Below are 19684 nucleotides of genomic sequence, written 5' to 3'. Positions count from 1 at the left end.
GACATTGCTATTAGCGTAGGTCTATAATAGCACCTACAACAAGGTCGTTCAGAAAAGACAAATCACATGATTTTTGTTCTCAATACATTTTATTTGCTCAAATGTCCTTTTCGAGTATTTGACATTTCTTAACCATTAAAAGTTGAGTATCTCATTGCATCACACATCGTTTACATTTGTGATGTAACCTTTTAAGCGTCCAAAGAAGTCCTGGAATTGCTCATTAAATGGACAATAACAGTTCCATAACAGTCTTGCTGTCTGGGTGAAACATTTGGAAAAAAGCTACTAAACAGAGGTATGTAATATAAATAAAACGTGCATGATATTGAGTACAACTAAAATTCTCTCTATCCTCATTTGTGCTCCTTTTTTCTCATACAGTACTTTTCATAGTCATCTTTAATCTTCTTGTTATAAAATATTTGGTCTCCTCTTTTAGCCTCCATTCTCCTCACCCTCCATTACTTATGCTCAACTTGTTCTTCCTTCCTTTCCCTTAGCCACCTATTCTCCTTCCTCCTCCCTTGTCCCCCTCTTCGTCCTCCCCTCCCTCCCTCCACTTCTCTTCCCTGCTTTTTCAGAGGGAGCTGATCTACATGCCAGGCCTCTCCCTCTCCTTCTCTTTTCATCCAACCTCTAATCAGATCAATTCACTATTTCATTCACAGGGATATAATAAGGTGATTATGCATGGGCCCTGCGCTGCTGCTGCCCATACTTGGACTCACACACACACAAACACACACAGACACTGGCCCTCTAGCACTGATGGAAGTTGACGTTGCATTTCCTTTAAAAATTCTGTGGATGTCCTCCGTCAGAGAAATCTGGCAACCCAGCGCCCCCCCCGATTCATTTGTCTCTTCGCTTCTAATCAGTGTCAGGATAGAGGACGCAGAGGTGGAAGAACAAGGGAGGGGGGGAGGAACACACGAGGAATCGGGGAAGGAAAGCGATTCTAAACGTTTAATTAGAGTCCACCAGGAGACCTCTTTAAATCAAACTCCAAAATCACCACACCGGTGAATTTAAACAAGGATGACCTCCATTGTTGCAGCTCAGCAATCACCTCCATCAATTCTACTTTCCACCCATATGCAATACTTTTATCTTATAGATATCTACAGGATTTGTGTGTTGGCCAACATGTTAACATAGCAATTCATTTAGGTTGTTTCATGTATTTACTGTATGTGTCATAACAATGCATTAAAAGTTTATTGAATAGGGAAAATATCTGAATTAAGAATGCCCTTTAAGGTTTTAACAGCAGAATAAAGAATTGTGAAAATGGAATATCATGTTAGGGAAAGCTAATATAGCTATACTAAGACTGGGGTTCCCTGTGATAAACTTCTCGTATTTGTCACTAGATAATTGATTCAATGTTCTCTTAATGGTTCGTATCTCATAGTTAATGTAGTATAAGCTTAGGCCAAAATGTACAAAAAAAGAATTGTGGATTTGTATTTTTTTCGTAAATGTATATCCGAAGCCCAAACAGTGAGGCTCAAGACCTTTATATAAGTCAGGAGGGAAAGTTTTTAAAGTGAATAGCACACTTCTCCTCATGAACTCTTAAAGCTGTTTTCCTTTGTGTGTGTGTGTGTGTGTGTGTGTGTGTGTGTGTGTGTGTGTGTGTGTGTGTGTGTGTGTGTGTGTGTGTGTGTGTGTGTGTGTGTGTGTGTGTGTGTGTGTGTGTGTGTGTGTGTGTGTGTGTGTGTGTGTGTTCTGTGTGTATCTAAATTGTCCTGATGAAGGTTCTAAAATAAAAAAAGTTCCCTTTTTTGTGTGTGTATATTTTGTGTTACCTTAGGACTGTCCTTCAGACTTCTATACGAGAATGCAGCATACAATTTACTGTAATCGCAATCCGACAAGGAGAAAGGAGATGATGGGAGGGGAGCAAATAAAGAAAGTCCCATACCATAGAAGTGCTGATACATTAAATGCCTCGGTTGGGCAATAGCACACCTGGCCATATGGGGGAATAACACCCTGACTGGCTGCAGAGACAAACACTCCCATGAAAGCAAACTATGCAGCTTTATGAAGCCTATTATTTCTAACTCTGTGCGGGTATGTTACAGCTCATATAACCTACAGTGAAGCATTAGTGATGAGTGGTTCCTCCAGAAATATATCACTCTAATAGATTACATCAACCAGAATCCCTGTTTATATGATGTTAAAAGAATCAAGCTACATAATTTATTTTATGCTAGAGTTTATGACATTCGCTCCACCTCTACCAGCTGCCATAGTTCAATAGTGATGAACGCATTAGTGCATCAGTGATTATAATATAATAATAAACATTATTCTGAATTGGGTCCTTCTGCATGTTGGTACTTTTACTCAATATATGTTGATAAGTATTTTTACACTGAATTGTTGCAACTTTCACTGAAGTGTACTTCTTCCATTGGAGCCAACTCAGTGATTGTCATCCAAAACAATACAATACAATAAAAAACCTAATAGTTTATTCATTGATTAGAGTTGTTCGTTGCTGAATAAGGTTGCATTCCATCGACACAAATTATGGAACTTTACAATGGAACAGAATGTTGGAACAGAATGATGGAACACTGTAACAGAGAGGAGATTCCAAGGTTCCTTAATCGTACTTTCTGGTCATTTCAACCTTGTTTTCGGCTTCTTCACCTGCTTTTCAGCTTGTTCACAAGACAACCTTAAACAAATTTGTTACCAACTGTTTACCGTACCCTGAGATTCAAATCCCATCCGTCCAGCACCAGTTATTATACACTGCCAGTGCACTTTGGACTTCTGGTAAGTTGATTTGATTTTCCAAATATAACTTGTTAACACAGAGAAAAATCAACATCTGGTTGCAATTCAAACATAATATTCACATTGCATTAACTCTACTTGACATAGGCACACAAGAAACTATGAAAAAAGGCACAATAAGGAGATATTTTGAATCAGTTGAATCCTGTTTCTCACAATGTACTTTTTTCAGCTTTTATATTACTCTAACAGTTGCTGTAGCTGTATATTACGAGATACAATAAAGATAAGATATAGATTATATACTTATTTGTGTACTGAATTATGGGAAAAATCTAGAAAAAGCAAGAAAAATATAATTGTGGGAGTAAAGGGTTAACAATTGTTATGTTCTGTGAGTTGTTAGCATTTCTAATGTTATTTATTTTAAGATTTTATTCTGATATGTTTACTTTAATTATCTATATTTAATTAAGGACAGGTAGTAGTACAGTTAGCATTATTTGTAGGTTTTTAAATTGAGAGGCGAAACAGGATTTTGTGTATCTAAATTTCTCCAATTTCCTTCAATCCTTTCAGTTGTAAGAAATCATCATCAGGGTGCATCTCGCACCATGCCTGACAACTTTCAGGTTGAGGAAGGAGCGATGCTCTACTCCAAATCCTCAGCCTACGAAGTGCAGTATTTACTGGGGAGAGGCAGCTTTGGAGAGGTCGCCCAGTGCAGGAAGTTTGCCACCAACGAAAATGTGGCTATAAAAGTCATCAGAAGCAGGCATAGCATTGAGGATGCAAAGAGTGAGGTGCGGGACACATATTATGTTTTTATCTTATCACTTTTAAAAATAATAAAAAATACATTGTCACTTCATCAAAGCGTTTTGTTACATCCTACACAGGAGGATATCCTTAAACAAATGAAATTGTTAAACTCCCACTTCTTTAACATCGTGGTATGGAACAACTCCTTCCAATACAAGGAGCATTACTGTATCGAATTTGAGAAGCTAGACATCAACCTGCATGAATTCCTTCAGAAGAGAAGCTCTATGTCTCTGAAGTTGAAGGAGATCCGGCCCATTGTGCAACAGGTTTGTTTTTGTAAAACAGTTACAACTTAAAGCCAAAATGTGTGTGTTTAAAACAGTGGCTGGATGGTCAAATGTTTTGCTTACATGCATGTAAGTTGCAATTACCGTTACGAATTCACCTAACTTTTTAAATTGTAAGAGGTGATGAAGATTTTGAAATAGCAACCTCTTGAAAACAACATGTTTCTAAAAAAAAGTTTTTTAAGTTAACAATGTATTACATTGTATTTTGACCAATAATCCTGATTTCAGTTGGCTATTGCTCTGGATTTCCTGGATGTGGTTGATATCGTACATGGTGATCTAAAGCCAGAAAACATAATGATGGTGGACCATGTTCGGCAGCCACTCAAGGTCAAATTAATTGACTTTGGCCTGGCCGTAAACAACTCTGCTCAGCATACGGGGGAGACCATGCAGACCCTATATTACAGGTATGTAACTGACAGGATATCACAAACGATATGAAATGAATTAAATACTTCACACTTATGTCTCGAGTTTTGAGTGAATCTAGTCTTGCATATTTGAGAAACTCACAGTGAAGTGTCGACAGTGTGCAGGAGATGACTTCCTAATCATGTGTTTGTGTTTCTCTTGTGTTTCTAAGATCTCCAGAGATCCTGCTGGGAAATGAGTTCAATGGAGCCATTGACGTGTGGTCGCTTGGCTGCATTGCTGCGGAAATGTTGACCGGCAATGTGCTGTTCCCTGGGAGTGACCAATATGACATGGTAAGTTTTACACTCAAACACAAAAGCAGTGTCAACACAAGCCATAATGTCTTGGTACATTTGGTGCCAACAGCGATTAGCCACTGCATTGACAATTACGTTTCCTGATCACCAAAGATGAATATGCTAACTTGTATGTACCTGAACCTTGGGAGAAATTCTCAAGCCTTTAGAATAGTTTAAGTGTAATGCAACCTTGTGTTGTTCCCATAGCTGAGGCACATCATACTTGGTATTGGTGAGCCACCAAGCCATCTACTCAATGCTGGAATGTTCACACATGAGTTTTTCTGTGCAACAATGAGAGAAGAGGAACCCCCAGTGTGGAGATTTAAAGTAACATTGTGTTATTATTTAAGTGTTTGTTTCTGTGTGTCACTTTAGTCAAACCACATTAGCTTACTCTCTCTACTTCATGTCTATAGACCCCACTTGAAGGGAGAAATGTCGAATTAGTCCCGCGGACAATTTGCAACCTGAGAGATCTCATCAAGGTAGGATATCTCTTTTAAAAGACATTTCTTGAATAGCTTTCTAAATATATATATATATATTTTTTTAAAAGAGCTCCCATTCTTACCGATTTGTTTCATTCTGATCCTCCCAAAGAAGTCTGATAAACTCTCAGACAACCCCAAAGTGTGTGACTGTGAACACGAGAGTTTTTTCAATTTGTTGACAAAGATGCTGATGGTGGACGCGGCTGATAGGATCACACCTAGCCAAATCCTCGAGCATGCATTCATCACCATGAGTCACCTTTCTGGCGACTCAAAAAGCTGCTCCCAGTAAGTTCTCGGATATATTTTTGTATTATCTCCGCACTGTTGATATATAAAGATGAAGTTGCATGACTCTTTTTTCTTCCAGTGTTAAATCATGCTTTAGTCAGAGTTCTGATGATGAGGAGGATGACGACCTTGAGGTGGCCTCCAGCAGCACTGCCATCCCAGCCGGCCAAACTGAAAGTGGTGGACTGAGCAGCGATGAACATACCCCTTTTGCTGGACACACAGCAGAGAAGATGAGGAAAAGGGTTGGTGGAAAAACCACAAAGAAGACTCCGCTGCGCAAACGAAAGAGGGATCAAGCAAAGCCGTGCTCTTCCTCAGCAAAAAAGAGGAAGGCTGTGAACCTCAATGAGAACCTGGAGGACAGCGTCAACAGTAAGCATCCCTATGGCAATACACTGTGGATTTATTAAGTATTTTCTTCTGTATGATAAAATGATGGCTTACAACAGAAAATGTCATAAACCCATTCAGAGAATAGCTCATGGATTTTTGGAGATGTTTGACATTAATTAATGTATTTCTGGGTTATTTAGTTGGCCTATCCGACATGGTGATAGTAGTATAAGTTTTAAGAAAATCTAAACCACCCTCTTTTTTTTTTAATTAGAACTACTGAACAAAACAGTAGAGGTCCCCTCTAAAAAGAGGAAGAGGGCCGATGAGGAGACCTGTCCAGAAGAGAGGTCTGGATGCAAAAGAAGAGTGAACTTCTTCTCACCTTAAGCGCTCCAGTCCGAATCTGCAATGACAAAAACCATCAATGCATTAAATAAATAAAGCATTGAGCAAACATATTGATGCATTTTTTTATACAATACATTTCTTTATGAAGTTATGTTTATGTTTCGCATTGGCAGTGATGAGGTTATTAGAAATCCTTTGACTTTTTACTCCTATATCACACTCCCTAAGACATGCCCGATGTAAATTAGTGATTTATAGTTAACTAAAAATATTTCCCAAAGCAGGTTTTAAGTGACAGAAAATAGTTTTCACCTTGATTTTACCATGTCTGCCCAAGCAGCATAAATTAAAAATACAATAAATAGAACAAAGCAGCAATTGTCAGCTTAATACTGGCGGAGGTAAGAATTTACCTTTTTTTTACTACAGTATGTTCCATCTGAATTTACTCTGACTGAGAAAAATCTATATTGATTCTGACACTTCTACATCCAACTCACAGATGTAACCTTGCTTTGATAAAAGAAATTATTCATATAACCCTTTTAGAAGTGAACTTGTAGTCATTTGTTTTGGGCATGTCATTTTCGAGCCTGAAACCTGAAAAACAGGCTCGGGGCTTAACAGGTTAAAACTAACAGTCATTTGAAACTGATGCAAAAGGCAGGACTCTTATGACAGATAGCACTATGGGTTTAGAGCACTGGTAAAGTTTAAACTCAAAGTAGGTAACGTTTTTTTTTAAAACATGGCTAAGAGAAAGAAAACACAAACAATGCAGAGTACAGTCTCACAAACACTGTTTATTTTAGTAAACAACTAATTCTGCAGCTCATGTGGCTGGTGGTACATAATGTAAAATGAAGAGTAGAAGGCAGTGATCTCATGTATTTACTGTAATCACATGATGTCTATACATACTCATGTGTCATGTGATGCTCAAATGAGAAAACATACCATGTATTCTATTATCCTGTCAGTTATAAATAGTGTGTTACTGCATGCACGGCTGAGAGATATACGTGGCTCAGAGGCTTGTCATAGAGGTTTTTAATTTAATAAATTAGATTAACAACTTTAGTCACAAGTTACTTTTGCATGAAATATTGTAGATAGTTATGTCAAATAGTATGCACACACCAAGAGAAAATCAACGTTAGCTGCATGCACATCTGCTCATGCTAACTTTAACAATACTTATAGTACATTATGTTAATAAGACCTAACAATCATTAGTAATGTTTTCAAAGCAGGACTGGTAGCCTACTTATAAGTAAAGTAAAATATTAAAATAACTCTTTAACATTAATTAGAAAACAATGATTACCTTAAAACCCCACCAAGATGTTATGATAACTCTAAATGTAATGATTCCTATAGTAATCTTTTACTTATTTGTTTACTATGATTCTTCATTAAAAAATAGGCTACTAATAATTCACAGATTTCCGCTGCAGGCTTATAATATGCTGTTTAAATAATACAGAGCTACGAAACGTTAGAAAGACAAAACAATATGATTGAACCTATTCCTTCTGTGCAGTATGTTCCTGTTTATTAAAGGTGGGAGAACCGAAGTGAAGCCTCCCAAGCAACAGCAAAGTAGTTAGCATGCTAGCTTGTATGTGTGTAATAAACGTTTCAGCCTTTAGGGGCTGCTACTGATCCTTGACATTTGTTATCTGAACAAACCACAGAGACTATTGGTTTTCTTATCAAGAGAATGTGGATCTTTTTGTATGGACATGTTGTTTGTGGCTGTGGTCAGCTTGCACCATGATCGTCTTTTTGTTAAATTTCCATTATTGATTTAAAGGATCTCTTATCACGTCTGCCTTCAGAAGAGGAGATAACCATGTGCATGCAATGAGAAGACACCCAGTACCTCACAGACACCTCTTACCAGACCTCACCACTCTGCTTATTTATTTTAAAGTGCCCTTTCAATTCTTTTTAGACATTAAGTAGGAGTGAGTAGGTGACATGTCTTAACTCTCTTACAACACTATGCTTTTTCAGTTGTCTTGCAAGTTGCCACTCTTTTTAAACTCAGATGTTACATAAAAAACTTGTGCCGGTGGTTAATACAATTCCATCTCAAGAGGAGAGAAGCAGAGAAGGGACGGGAGTGGAGGATGGGGAGAGGAATAGATTGCATTACTCAGCGAGAGGCACAAACCACTTCCTGTTTACAAATCTTGGTGGCTGGTTGCTAATAAATAGATTTCTCAATTTCAATTAACCCTTTTAATAGATTTTCTATAAAGTGCAAACTGATTTTCAGCCAGGGAATCTGTCAAATGGCAAAAAGGAGACCATCTGGAGAACCCCTGATAAATGAAAATGCTGTCTCTAGATATTTGGCTAAAGGCAACGCATAAATGACCTTCTTTGAATGGTCAAAATCATTTAAAGTTGGTGTACAGACTACTGACATGTCTGCTACCCTCTCTTATCTCACTGTTACTAGGCCTGAACATTGTTATTTTAGGTTAAAACAGCATGGGATGAGAAGGGTTTGCCGAACTACACTTCTTAGGATTTTTCCGCCCTGACCCCTTTATCGCTTTTCATGCCCTTACTTCACACTGCATGTACACGTGCTTTATGAGAGGCTGGAGAATAAAAAAATCATCATATTAGTTAACTGCTCAAAATTGTAGTTAGAGACGTGTCCAGAATTTAGCAAAAATTGTCTTCACAGCAATTTCTTTCAAGGACTCTACTGACAGTATTTCTATTTATGGACTGTTTGCAGAAGTTATCAGAGGGGAGGTTAGAAGCAGAACTATATAGGAGTATAAATCATGCTAATCAAACAAAACTGCAACAGCAGCAACATATTTAAACCTTACTTGTTAGCTTTCACCCAAAAGTGGAGTGAAAAGAAGCATTTGTTGTTGATGGAGCAATGCTGTTTTCATGTCAGAGAGATAAGGAGAGTATGACAAGAACATTAACTTCCCCTCTTCTATCTTTTGTAAATCATTATTATTGATCACTTACTGGCAGGAGCACTAGATATACCTAGAAAGAGTTCCTGAATGCTGGTTTTACTAAATATACCCCTTTCGACCACTTATTGACTATTTCTGGCAATTGTACAGCTAAAGTCAGCATCTTATAGATCTTGCAAATCTCCCAATGTCTAAATGTGCAATTAAAAATGAAGACCATATTTCCTCTAACCTTAGAACAAGGAGACTGTTTTTTTATATTTTGTTGGTTTGGAAAACAGAAAATGAACAGCCAAGACGAGTATAATCTTATTGGAAGAGCTGGTTAGGGTGCCAAAATACGCCAATCATAGGATTCTGGAATATAATTTTGCAAAGATACTTATAAACTTACACAAACAACTGGTAAGAGTCCTGGTTTTACTCCCACTAATACCAGTGCACAGAGAAGGCGGACATTGGATGGCTCTGTCTCTCAGCATGACTGGTGAGGGACAGAGTGATGCATGGGTATAGTCCAGCTCTTCAGCAGTCAAGTCAGGGATGTTTTGATGGAAGGTGAGGGAATAAACATCCACTCAAGACAAGACAGATCGGTTCAAAATGACCTTAAATAGTGTTCCCAGTCATTTATCCAGACCATTGTTGATACACACATCACCAAATCTCCTCAGGCTGATTAAGTGCCCGAGCCAAACCACTCATTCAACTTAGGCCCAGACATTTATGACTGTGTTATTTTTTGTCCGATGCTCGAGCAGTAAGAATAACACCAACAGAGGAGAATGAAGAGATTGAATCCAACTAGTTTTCAATCTGCTGTGAGGAAGTGGCCTGTCTCTCTGAAGTAAAGAGTGACAGAGATGTGAAATGAATGGACTGCATTACTGTCTAGCTCAAGCGATTATGATGACAGAAATGGAAATTATGGTATTTTTCCTTTTGAAGACGTCTCAGAGTGGGGATCTGACCGCGCAGTGAATGGAGGAATTGAGGGTGGTACAAAAACATAAATATTGATTTCCATAAGAATAGAAAGAAAGTCACTCTCGGGGGGGATCATTCAGTTTCTGCTTTGAGGACTAGGAGGATAAGCTACTGAAAGAGAGTGGTGACAACTCAAATGCTACTCATCATAGAAGTCCCCAGTCTCCTGTCTACCCTGTAGAGACACGTTTCCATAGGGCACTAAGATTAATTACATTTTCATGTTTAAATTAACAAATTTAATGTCATAATTTGGAAAAATAAATTCAGTTTGGCAGTTTATCAAACAAATCCTATACATTAATTCTGAAAAAAAGAAATCACTTCATCTTCTGCTTTCATTTAAGTCATGTTATAAACCCTACATGTTTTTGTTTTCATTAAAAGCAACTCATTTTAATGTTCACTGCAAATATTAGGGCTATCAAAAGCATACTTTTAAATCTTTGCAATGAAGATATAGAAAGACATTAACTTGTCATTAGGGTGGCTGCACACTCTTAGAGATCAAGGTGCTCTGCGATTCTGAAGAAACAACATCAAAACACACGGAAAGAGAGGATGAATCAAACTGTCAATGATGCAAATATAAGAGCCGCAGGCAAAAAAGTATTGAAAAATAATAATGACAGGGTCTGTATTTATGTACATCAATCTCTCTCATTAAACTGCTGACAAGTAAAATAGAGATGACAAGAACAAGGCAAACTCGGAAATTACTCTTATGACACTGACTGCAGCAGACTTCTAATATTTCTTGTTAGAAGTATTATATTATTGATGATTGGTTGCTGTAGTGCATGGTTGAAATCAAGCCCTGCAGATTCCTTGCACTCCAGGGTCTTTTTATATCTGTTCTCTGGCTTTACGCAGATAACAAATACAGATAACCCCAATGACCTCTTGGACAGGGATTTTTTCATTGCTATGCATGTTTTTGTCTTGTGTCACAGGATATGTCACGATAAATGTCAGAACATATTGGTTATGCTGTTCTAGCCTTATCCCCACAATCAATAATAATGTAATGTAATATGTCCGGTAGATAGATGAACACTGTCATGGTTGATAGCTCTTAATACAGCGCTTAGGATTGAGATCCTTGCATGACCACTTGAGAAGATCTCTTTCAAGTGACATTTTGAGTAAGAAGTTACTTTCATGGTCACTGGCCAGCAGCATTAGCATTCAGCAAGTGCACACACTGGCTCTAACTGCAGGCCCTCCGAACACCACTGCTATGTGACTACAAAAGATGAATACAAACCTCCTTTATGCAGCATGTTAGTAAACGTGATTCCTTTCTCATGCTACAGTGTAAACTAATATACCTGCATTGGACTATACTTACTTCAAGTTAGGACATTTAGGGCTGACAGCCTTTGCATATCTGAAAAACATTTAAATGTGTATGAAGCGTAGTGGAAAAATTATGAGGAGATAATACATTTGCTGGTTAAAGATGGAACTTAGGAAAATGAATTAAATAAGCAAACACCACCTGAAATCCCTTCAGTCTCTCAGTGGTTAATGGCATTCATTAAGAGCATATAGGAAAATAAGTCAAGGTCAGTAAGGTCTGTGATAAAAGGAATAAAGGTAGATGTATGCATGAATGACTATTAGTCAAAGTAGAACCCTTCATCGGCTTCTCTTGTCTTGTATCTACAGTGAAATGGGCCAACACTGCAGACATTTCTCTCTATCGTGCAGTGTCAAAGTGACAGTAATCGACCGCGGGGAGAGCTTTGACAAACTGATGTCAATAGTTTCTTTCTAGATGAGGTGGCAAGTAAAACTCATGAGGCTTCATTAGTAACTTCAAACACACAAAGATTTAAAGTATATTCTTTCTAGACTTTGATCTGCATATTCCCCTTGGCCAACTGGACACATTTTTGGTTGCTCCTATTCCTAATTGGAGCCATCTAATGTTTAAAATGTATTGTCATCAGGGTTGATGTAAATGATTGCCTAAGTTTAATTATTTAAATATTTTAATTATTATTAATTTATAAAACATTTAAATTGACATTTTTTAATAAATAACTAATTCTATAGAGGATATGTATCCCTGTGATTTAAAATAGCATAAAGTATACTGTATAGATATGCTATGAACCTAAATACCTTGTCTATTACATCTGTCACTCTGTCTCTTCAAAAGAGCACCACAGCACCTCCAGGTGGAGTGTTTAAACATTAGCCTGCATAATCAAAGTAATTTCATTTTCTTTCATTTATGTTTAACATTTCGTGAAACTCTGTTTTGCACTTGAAATATGTCAATTTTACTCTTTGATAAAATCAATAAATTATATCGAAGAGTAAAAGGAGAAGTTTTATAAATATAAAGGTAATGCGATGACGACGTTTCTATGAAAACGTTCTTAACATATTATCGCAGGCTCGCAGCATTGACGCCCAATATTCTTGTGTATTATATTTATTTATTTGTATTTTCACATGTAGGAACCTTCCATCTAACAAAACGTTTCCACCGGCGGACTGTGTTGGTACAACACTCAACGCCGTTGCCCTGCGTCACTTCCTCCCCACGTGAAACGCTCAGTACATGTGAGGAGAATTATCCACATTCATTTACTGCAGGTTTGTTCGCGTTTAAAGGCCGCTAAATCATACATAGTCATCTAATGATTATCGATAGCAGCACTATGGAGTCTGAAGATGAGGAGTCTCTGCTCGGGCAGGAGTCCGAGGATGAGAACAGTGAATTATCAGACAGCGAGGTAAGAACTGTTGACATGCTAACATGGGCTAAAGCTAACAACCGTACAACTAACTTACTGTAGTGAAACGTAAATGATACAAAAAATATTGTATCATTTACGTGCAGTTGAGACGATAACGGTCACAATTTGTTCATATTGTGTACACCTTAATGTAAACTTTGCACATTCCCTGGTCCAAAATGTGTACATTTCTGAGCAACTTTATCCAACTCTTTCATCAAAAACTCATTTATTTTGCACATTTTATTTCATATTTGTATTTGATTGTTTCACGGATGTAAACTTTTGCAGTACCTTTTCCCCCCCAAATTCATTGTATGTGAAAATAATCTTACATTACATTGGCATTTATGTTAATAATGTAGAATAATACGTTTGATTGCACAACAGTTTATTTAAAAAAACAAAAACGTATATATTCATAATAATGTGATGTCATGTGGGGGTTTCTCTGGAAGTCTTTCCTTGTACGATGTGAGGGTCTAAGGACAGAGGGTGTCGTATTGTCATACTGATATTCTGTACAAACTGAAGTCCACTGAGACAAATGTAACATTTGTGATATTGGGCTATATAAATAAACTTTGATTGATAACATTTTTTTTTTTTTTCTTTAGCTTCAAGAAGCCTTTGCAAAGGGGTGGTTGAAACCAGGGATGAACGTTTTGGTGGATCAAGCCAAAAAGCATGTCAACAATGTGGTAAGTAAAAACATTACAACAAACCTAAAATGTTTGCATTGTTTTTCCAGCTTTTGCGTATTTCTATGGAACGTTAGTTACTAACTACAGAAACATATAATTTGACAGATTTTAGTGATGCTATAGTGAACATGTAAAAAAGGCCGGTTTGAATAATGAAATGCCTTAACAGTGTTACTTAACATAGCCTACTTGTACATTTGCCAATACTCTGTCCTGTGTGTATGTTGTGATGCAGGAGGGTTTGAAACAATGCCTCGCTGGCTTCTGTAAAGACCTCCCCTGGGCGGAGAGGTTGGATATGACCAACCTGCCGGCTGAAGACGTTATTTACAAAGCAGAAGGGAAAAAACCAGCTGTAAAGAGTGGAGATGTCAATCCAGATGATGATTTCCAGAGAGAGATGTTATTGTAAGTGACCCTGCAATATATGTTGAAAGTTTGAGACTCGTAAATGGTTTGATGTATTTTAGTGACTCTTTAGACATTTAGTTCATGTATTCACTCTAGTTCTGATGTTGACTGCCACAGATGTTACATTTTTAACCCGTTCATGAAAAATATGTGTTTGTTACTTTATAGCTACCGTCAAGCTCAGGCTACAGTACTAGATGCGTTGCCTCTCCTGAGCAAACATGGCATACCCACCAAGAGGCCTGACGATTATTTTGCAGAGATGGCCAAGTCTGATCAGCAAATGCAGAAGGTGAGCTAGTTCTTAGATTCTACACTTGAATGATAAAGGTGACATGTTGTGACAAATGTAGTTAAAGCAACAGAAACCACTTCATAGCTCATGATTAATTTCATTTTGTTTTTATGTTCCTTTGTCCAGATCAGGAAAAAGCTTATCTCAAAGCAGTTGATACTGGAGAAGTCGGAGAAGGCAAAGAAACTGAGAGAGCAAAGGAAGTTTGGCAAAAAGGTTGGTCAATGTTTTTTAATTATATTATTTCACTTAGGAGTCTTTTTTAATACATTTTGAGTGCCTTTTTTTGTATCCTAAAGGTTGGCTTTTACACTAGTTTGTAATTTTGACAAAAAGTATGCAATACAGATGCTAGCCTGGCATAATGTCTTCATAAGGGGCTAATAGAGGCCACATTTCTTCTTTTGGTGTGGAGAATTAACATACATCTTGATTGTCTGCCAGGTCCAAGTAGAAGTGATTCAGAAGAGGCATAAAGAGAAGAGAGATATGATGACTGCTGTGAAGAAATTCCAGAAAGGTACGTTTATTTAGTGTTTTGTTCCTGCATAAGTTTCACTGTACAAACAAAAATTAAAATGAATGTCATTTTGTGGGCACTGGATTTAAAAGGAACTGACGTTAAATATTGATGATTCTTAAAATTACCCTTTCATAATTTTCAAAAGTGAGAATGTTTTGAGTTTAAGATTTCTCTTCATCCAATTACTAGGAATGACCGACAAACTGGATTTCCTGGACGGAGACCAGAAGAAGCCTAAAGAGCCTTCTCAGGCCCAAAACAAAGTGGCAAAAGACAACAAGAAGGGGTAAGGTGTAACATTTTAGCTGCCATTAACATTATATTTTGTAACTCTTCTTCACAAAAAGCTAAATGTTTTACTGTTATTTTGACAGCCCCAATGCCAAGAGGAAGTACAAGGACCAGAGGTTTGGCTTTGGAGGCAAGAAGAAGGGAAAGAAGTGGAACACCAAGGAGAGCCACAACGATGTTTCTGGTTTCCGCGCCAAAGTCGCTAATGCAAAGGGTGCCAAGGGGGCCAAGAAAGGTGCCAAAGGAGGAAAACAAAATGTGAGTCACACATCAAACACTGCTGACTGATCTAATAAATGCTGAGATATTGTCAAAAGAAAGAATGAGACAAACTGTAGAGATGCTCACATGTTGTTCAATCTGATTTCAGAAACGCCCTGGCAAATCTGTGCGCAAGCAGACTAAGTCTCGCTCGTAAAAACTGACTGCGGCGGGTCAATTGGCTGGACTTGGACCTTGTTTCTAGGCAGGATTTCCCTCACCTGCTCACCAGTCTCTCCTCCACGTACATCATGAGACTTTAGGAGAACATGGACTTTAATTCTAAGCTTTTAGTACAACACACCTCCGTAACATGTCTGGATTGATATGGAGGACCCTTCATGCCACACAGAGAGATCCTGCCATATTGCTAAGGCAGCTAATTGAAGGACATGACTGTCAAAATGGTAAACCCAAGAGTGGACTACATAAGAGTTAAAAAAAATAAGAGAACATGTCTTTTCTTCTTAAGGGTTGTTAAAGGCCAATTGTCTTTTGGCATGATTTAATCCTCTTTCTGTGATTACACCTCAGTGTGTACACCAGCCTTGACGCTGTCTGACTTACAGTGTGTGTGCTCTCTTCGGAGTTTGTTGTGTTCTGTTTTTTTTTTTTTTAACTCAGCTTCTTGACTCATTGATTCTTTCATGTGACATGACATTTTATATATTGAGCGCCTGTTCGTTTTGCCCTTTCCTGTTCATTATAATGATTAGTATGTGATGTGCAAGGGTGCTTCAAATAGACCTGTGCAAATGTTATCCCTGCAAATGATTTCCCTTTGCTTGCTAAAATGGAAATACACAATGTAGCCTCTGGTACCTGTATGTTTATAAACAAATAAAGTCGGAACATAGGTTTCTTATTGTAAGAGATTTTTATTCTTTCTGTCTTCGTCTAATTTGATGCACGCAGGGCCTTTTCCTGGTGTATGGTGATGTCTGTGCTGATTCTGGAGAAATGGAATCTCCTGTCATTGCGGGTTGATGGTATCTGGGGAAAAAATAATGGACAGAATGAGAATTTGATTAAGATCTGGAGATAAAGATTTAAATTAGTTACATAAGGCCAGGAAACGGATGGCCATGTTTCTGTGGGTTCTTTCATCGTTTGATCATACGAAGACCCGATTCTAAATTCAAGAGGGCAGGCCTTCCGCTCACAAGGCCACCCTGATGTCCTGCAGGTTGGTTAATAATTATTTTAAATCAAAGCAATGTTTTCACTCACCAGTGGATCTGACAGCCACCCTATCTCATGACTTTCCGTCAGTGGCATTGCATACTTCTTGGTGGGTTCTTGGTGAGCTTTGTGGAAGGCATCGATGAAGTCCGCTGGGAAAAATAAATGTACATAATCAGTATCCAGATGAACACATAGTGATTGAGTTCATATCTTCTTTATCCTGTTTGGAAGAACATGATATTGTTTATCCAGAACACTTTTAGTTTCCTTTTAGTTATCCATGTAGACTTACTGTTCTCTGCAATCACTTCTTTTGGTTTCCTTGACATGGGTTTGTCTGGCAGGACGTGTACTAAATGTAAAAACATGAGACAGAGTCAATCTCCCTTGCAATATACAGGCTTCAGTTATAATTAACAACAGATACGTTGACAACAAGCATAATGGTAACAATTTAGTGCCCAATATGTTTATTCTCAATGAGTAATAGTAGGCCTATAACCATTTTAACGACACTTTGTAATTTCTCTTTTTTTAACTAATCTTCTTATTTCACATTCAGATCAGAAGTAGGATTGGTAGACGGAAATAAACTATTGACTGACATACTTAACTTTTTGTACTTACATGTCCTGTGTGGGTTGATGCTGAACTCCGTGTGGAGTTTCTGGTATCTTTGCTCTTTCCGGATCGTCTCAACGTGAATTGAGTTTTGATGGACTATATCCAGCACCGGTTTCTCCTTTCCTGCCATTGTTTTGAATTTACAACAAAATGCAACTGATACCGAGAGCTGGGAAAACGAGTTTTTCAACGACGTTAAGGAGTTTGGACATGATTTCGTTACCTAGCAACTGTAAACAGAGCCTGGCGCTGCAGTAAACTGAGGCCACCACGCGGTGGAGCAGCACGTTCAGGTTTGGTCATTGTTTACTTTATATTTCTTTTTACGGCATCATTACCCTCCAACAAATTCTTTCGATAGCATTAGTTACTTCACAGATTAAGATTAACAATAGGTTATTCCTACCAGCTGCAACTTTAAAGTAGTACATATTAATGCATTATTTGAATTCCGGTGTTGTGCCAAATTATGCACCCCCGTCATGAAATGCCCCCCTTGTCACGGGAACGCGCATTTCTAAATGACACGTTTACACCTTAAAACGATGTTTAAAACGAAAAGTAAACGTTCAGGGTTTTTATTAATGGTAATTTTCAGACTGTGAATTGTTTAGTGGTAGCTCATATAGTCTTGATTCTTGTGGTTCAACTTTTCGCTCCGTATTTGATGGTAGTGGTGTTACGTCCTGTCTGTATACACGTGCTTTAAAATGTATTGTTTAATTTTACATATTTGTCATATAATAATCAAAATATATGTTTACAAATGTTACATAGTCTTTGTCAGCATATTTTTAAGGGGGGCATTTCATGACGGGGGTGCATAATTTGGCACAACACCGGCAGATGTAGGACTATCAATTACAAAGCCTCAATTAAATTATTCTCTGTTAATGAGTAAATGATTTGAATACTTCTTCCACCACTGTGAATCGGCTACATAACAAAGTGGAAACTAACAAAGCAGTAGAGACAAACCTTTTACACAAAATCTTATAATATACACATTTATGATGTATGAAAGTGATTGTACATTTATTTCTTCAGACTGACATCGACATCATTAACGTAAGTAAAAAAAACAGGAAACAATGCTCACAAAGACAATGTTCCTTTAATGTGTGTATCTAAGTAGGTTTTAATTTAATTGTTTAACTGTACTTGGTATATAAATAGAGAATATAATCAGTGTTGGATCAAGAGTTTACAGTATATAAACGAAACCAACATGTTCCTAAATGTGTGACCAGAACCACGGCATTTAGTCTCTCAGAGCTTTGCAGTCTTCCCACTGACTTCAGAAAAATGTATTCATCTGAAAAAAAAGCAGATTTTCCTTCAAACGACTGCTGATTTGTACCATGTTGATAGTTGCCTGAAGCTAACAAACCATGTAACAAACCCATAAAAATGTAGTGGAAGAGCGCTGAATGAATGAATATGTTCTGCGAGAAAATGTAGCCGGAGTACAGTTTGGTTTTAGTTTTTTTTTTGCTTTCTGCTGTCAGAATATTTAAAAAATGCATATATTTTCCCTGCATGTGCACAAGCCTGCTCAAGTGTATTCATGTGTGTGTGCTGGCCTAACAGCTGTGAGCGTTTCACACTTACAAGAAACAAACTTTCAAGAAAGTATTAAGCTACCCAAGATGACCAGTGACCTTGTGGCCGTGCAGTGTGTGTACACAAGTAGAGTGGCATTTCTTCACATTGTCTTGGACTACACTTGACTTCCCCTGCTCTCAGCGGTGTCACGGATCACACATGAATAACAGTACTTTCCCATCTTGTAAATAGTACTTATGGTTGAGTGGTTGCTGTTGGTCGCGCTGATATACTTTCAAGGCCACAGTTACAACCCTGCCTTTTACCACTTGTCTCCCCACATTTAATTTCCCTTTCATTTGGTTTTCCGCTTCTTCTCCTCCTGCAGCCTTTCTTCCCGAGTAAATTCGCTCATTTGTTTTTATCTTTGTGTGGTTTTGTGTATTTGCTTCTTCTAACAGTTAGACACTTTAATATAGGTTGAGACATTCAGCTTTCGGTTTCCATCTCATAACCTAAATCAAGCTTTATTTGCCCTATGTGAAAGATATAATTGAAACAAGTAATAACTGTAAAGCTGGAGGGACTTGAGAGGAAGATTGTGTAATTTCTGTGTGGGTGGGTGGCAAGTCCCCTGTGGTGTTTCTGTACTAGGAGGAGTGAGCAATATGTATTACGGGAAGATGGGAGGGCTTGGGGTGTTGAGCTTTGTTCCCCGGCTCCTGTCACAGTGTCGGACCGAGTTATCATCAAGGCAGCTTTACAGTTCCTAAGGGTAGGTGCAGTCAAAGGCCAGTTTGTGAGTTTGTTCAAAATCCAGTGTCAACCACATGCCAGGAAAGGTACTGTACGTGGTGTGTGAGTTGATCCAATGAGACAAACTTTCCACTAACTATTTATCAATCCCCCCTTCAGACACATACTTACAGAAATTAGGAGACATTTGTACAGCAAGAAATGTTTGTTTGCAGCAGGGAACTAGTCTCCATCACCATCATCCCCTGAGTGGGAGAATTTTGTTTGCTTATAATGTGGCTGAGAAAATCATAATGACTGTCTTGTGTGAGGGGAAGTGTTGTGAAAGC

At 37.9% G+C, this 19684-nt stretch overlaps 3 protein-coding genes across 3 annotated transcripts; 2 read left to right on the top strand and 1 right to left on the bottom strand.

Annotated features, from left to right (window-relative positions):
- The first annotated feature begins 3374 nt into the window (after positions 1-3374).
- LOC117496246 (homeodomain-interacting protein kinase 3-like) lies at positions 3375-6102 on the top strand. The gene is made up of 7 exons (XM_034147992.1): positions 3375-3563; positions 3660-3851; positions 4104-4285; positions 4462-4585; positions 5195-5373; positions 5474-5751; positions 5987-6102. Exons 1-7 carry the CDS (start codon positions 3375-3377, stop codon positions 6100-6102), a joined length of 1260 nt encoding a protein of 419 aa, XP_034003883.1.
- Positions 6103-12529: 6427 nt separating this feature from the next.
- On the top strand, positions 12530-16113 carry ebna1bp2 (EBNA1 binding protein 2). The gene is made up of 9 exons (XM_034147802.1): positions 12530-12757; positions 13378-13461; positions 13700-13872; positions 14044-14167; positions 14297-14386; positions 14615-14690; positions 14883-14979; positions 15068-15242; positions 15355-16113. Exons 1-9 carry the CDS (start codon positions 12662-12664, stop codon positions 15400-15402), a joined length of 963 nt encoding a protein of 320 aa, XP_034003693.1. The 5' UTR covers positions 12530-12661; the 3' UTR covers positions 15403-16113.
- Positions 15849-17267, bottom strand: fam183a (family with sequence similarity 183 member A). Its single transcript, XM_034147803.1, has 4 exons — positions 17058-17267; positions 16723-16782; positions 16476-16579; positions 15849-16238 (listed from the first exon to the last, which is right to left on the bottom strand). The coding sequence occupies exons 1-4, from the start codon at positions 17182-17184 to the stop codon at positions 16143-16145; spliced, it is 387 nt and encodes a 128-aa protein (XP_034003694.1). The 5' UTR covers positions 17185-17267; the 3' UTR covers positions 15849-16142.
- Positions 17268-19684: the final 2417 nt, after the last annotated feature.

This window comes from Trematomus bernacchii, unplaced genomic scaffold (genome assembly GCF_902827165.1).
Source record: "Trematomus bernacchii unplaced genomic scaffold, fTreBer1.1, whole genome shotgun sequence".
Lineage (NCBI taxonomy): Eukaryota > Metazoa > Chordata > Actinopteri > Perciformes > Nototheniidae > Trematomus > Trematomus bernacchii.
Note: the sequence above shows the minus strand (reverse complement) of the source record. Positions and strands in the feature narration are given on the sequence as shown.

Excerpts from the sequence above, each read along its gene's own strand:
- LOC117496246 (XM_034147992.1), top strand. The coding sequence starts at position 3,375 with ATGCCTGACAACTTTCAGGTTGAGGAAGGAGCGATGCTCTACTCCAAA. Across the intron at positions 4,586-5,194 it reads GGAGTGACCAATATGACATG|AAGTCTGATAAACTCTCAGA; the intron begins GTAAGTTTTACA and ends ATCCTCCCAAAG. Across the intron at positions 5,752-5,986 it reads CCTGGAGGACAGCGTCAACA|AACTACTGAACAAAACAGTA; the intron begins GTAAGCATCCCT and ends TTTTTTAATTAG.
- ebna1bp2 (XM_034147802.1), top strand. The coding sequence starts at position 12,662 with ATGATTATCGATAGCAGCACTATGGAGTCTGAAGATGAGGAGTCTCTG. Across the intron at positions 12,758-13,377 it reads GTGAATTATCAGACAGCGAG|CTTCAAGAAGCCTTTGCAAA; the intron begins GTAAGAACTGTT and ends TTTTTTCTTTAG. Across the intron at positions 14,980-15,067 it reads GCAAAAGACAACAAGAAGGG|CCCCAATGCCAAGAGGAAGT; the intron begins GTAAGGTGTAAC and ends TTATTTTGACAG.
- fam183a (XM_034147803.1), bottom strand. The coding sequence starts at position 17,184 with ATGGCAGGAAAGGAGAAACCGGTGCTGGATATAGTCCATCAAAACTCA. Across the intron at positions 16,783-17,057 it reads CATCAACCCACACAGGACAT|TACACGTCCTGCCAGACAAA; the intron begins GTAAGTACAAAA and ends TTTTACATTTAG. Across the intron at positions 16,580-16,722 it reads AGAAGTGATTGCAGAGAACA|CGGACTTCATCGATGCCTTC; the intron begins GTAAGTCTACAT and ends TATTTTTCCCAG.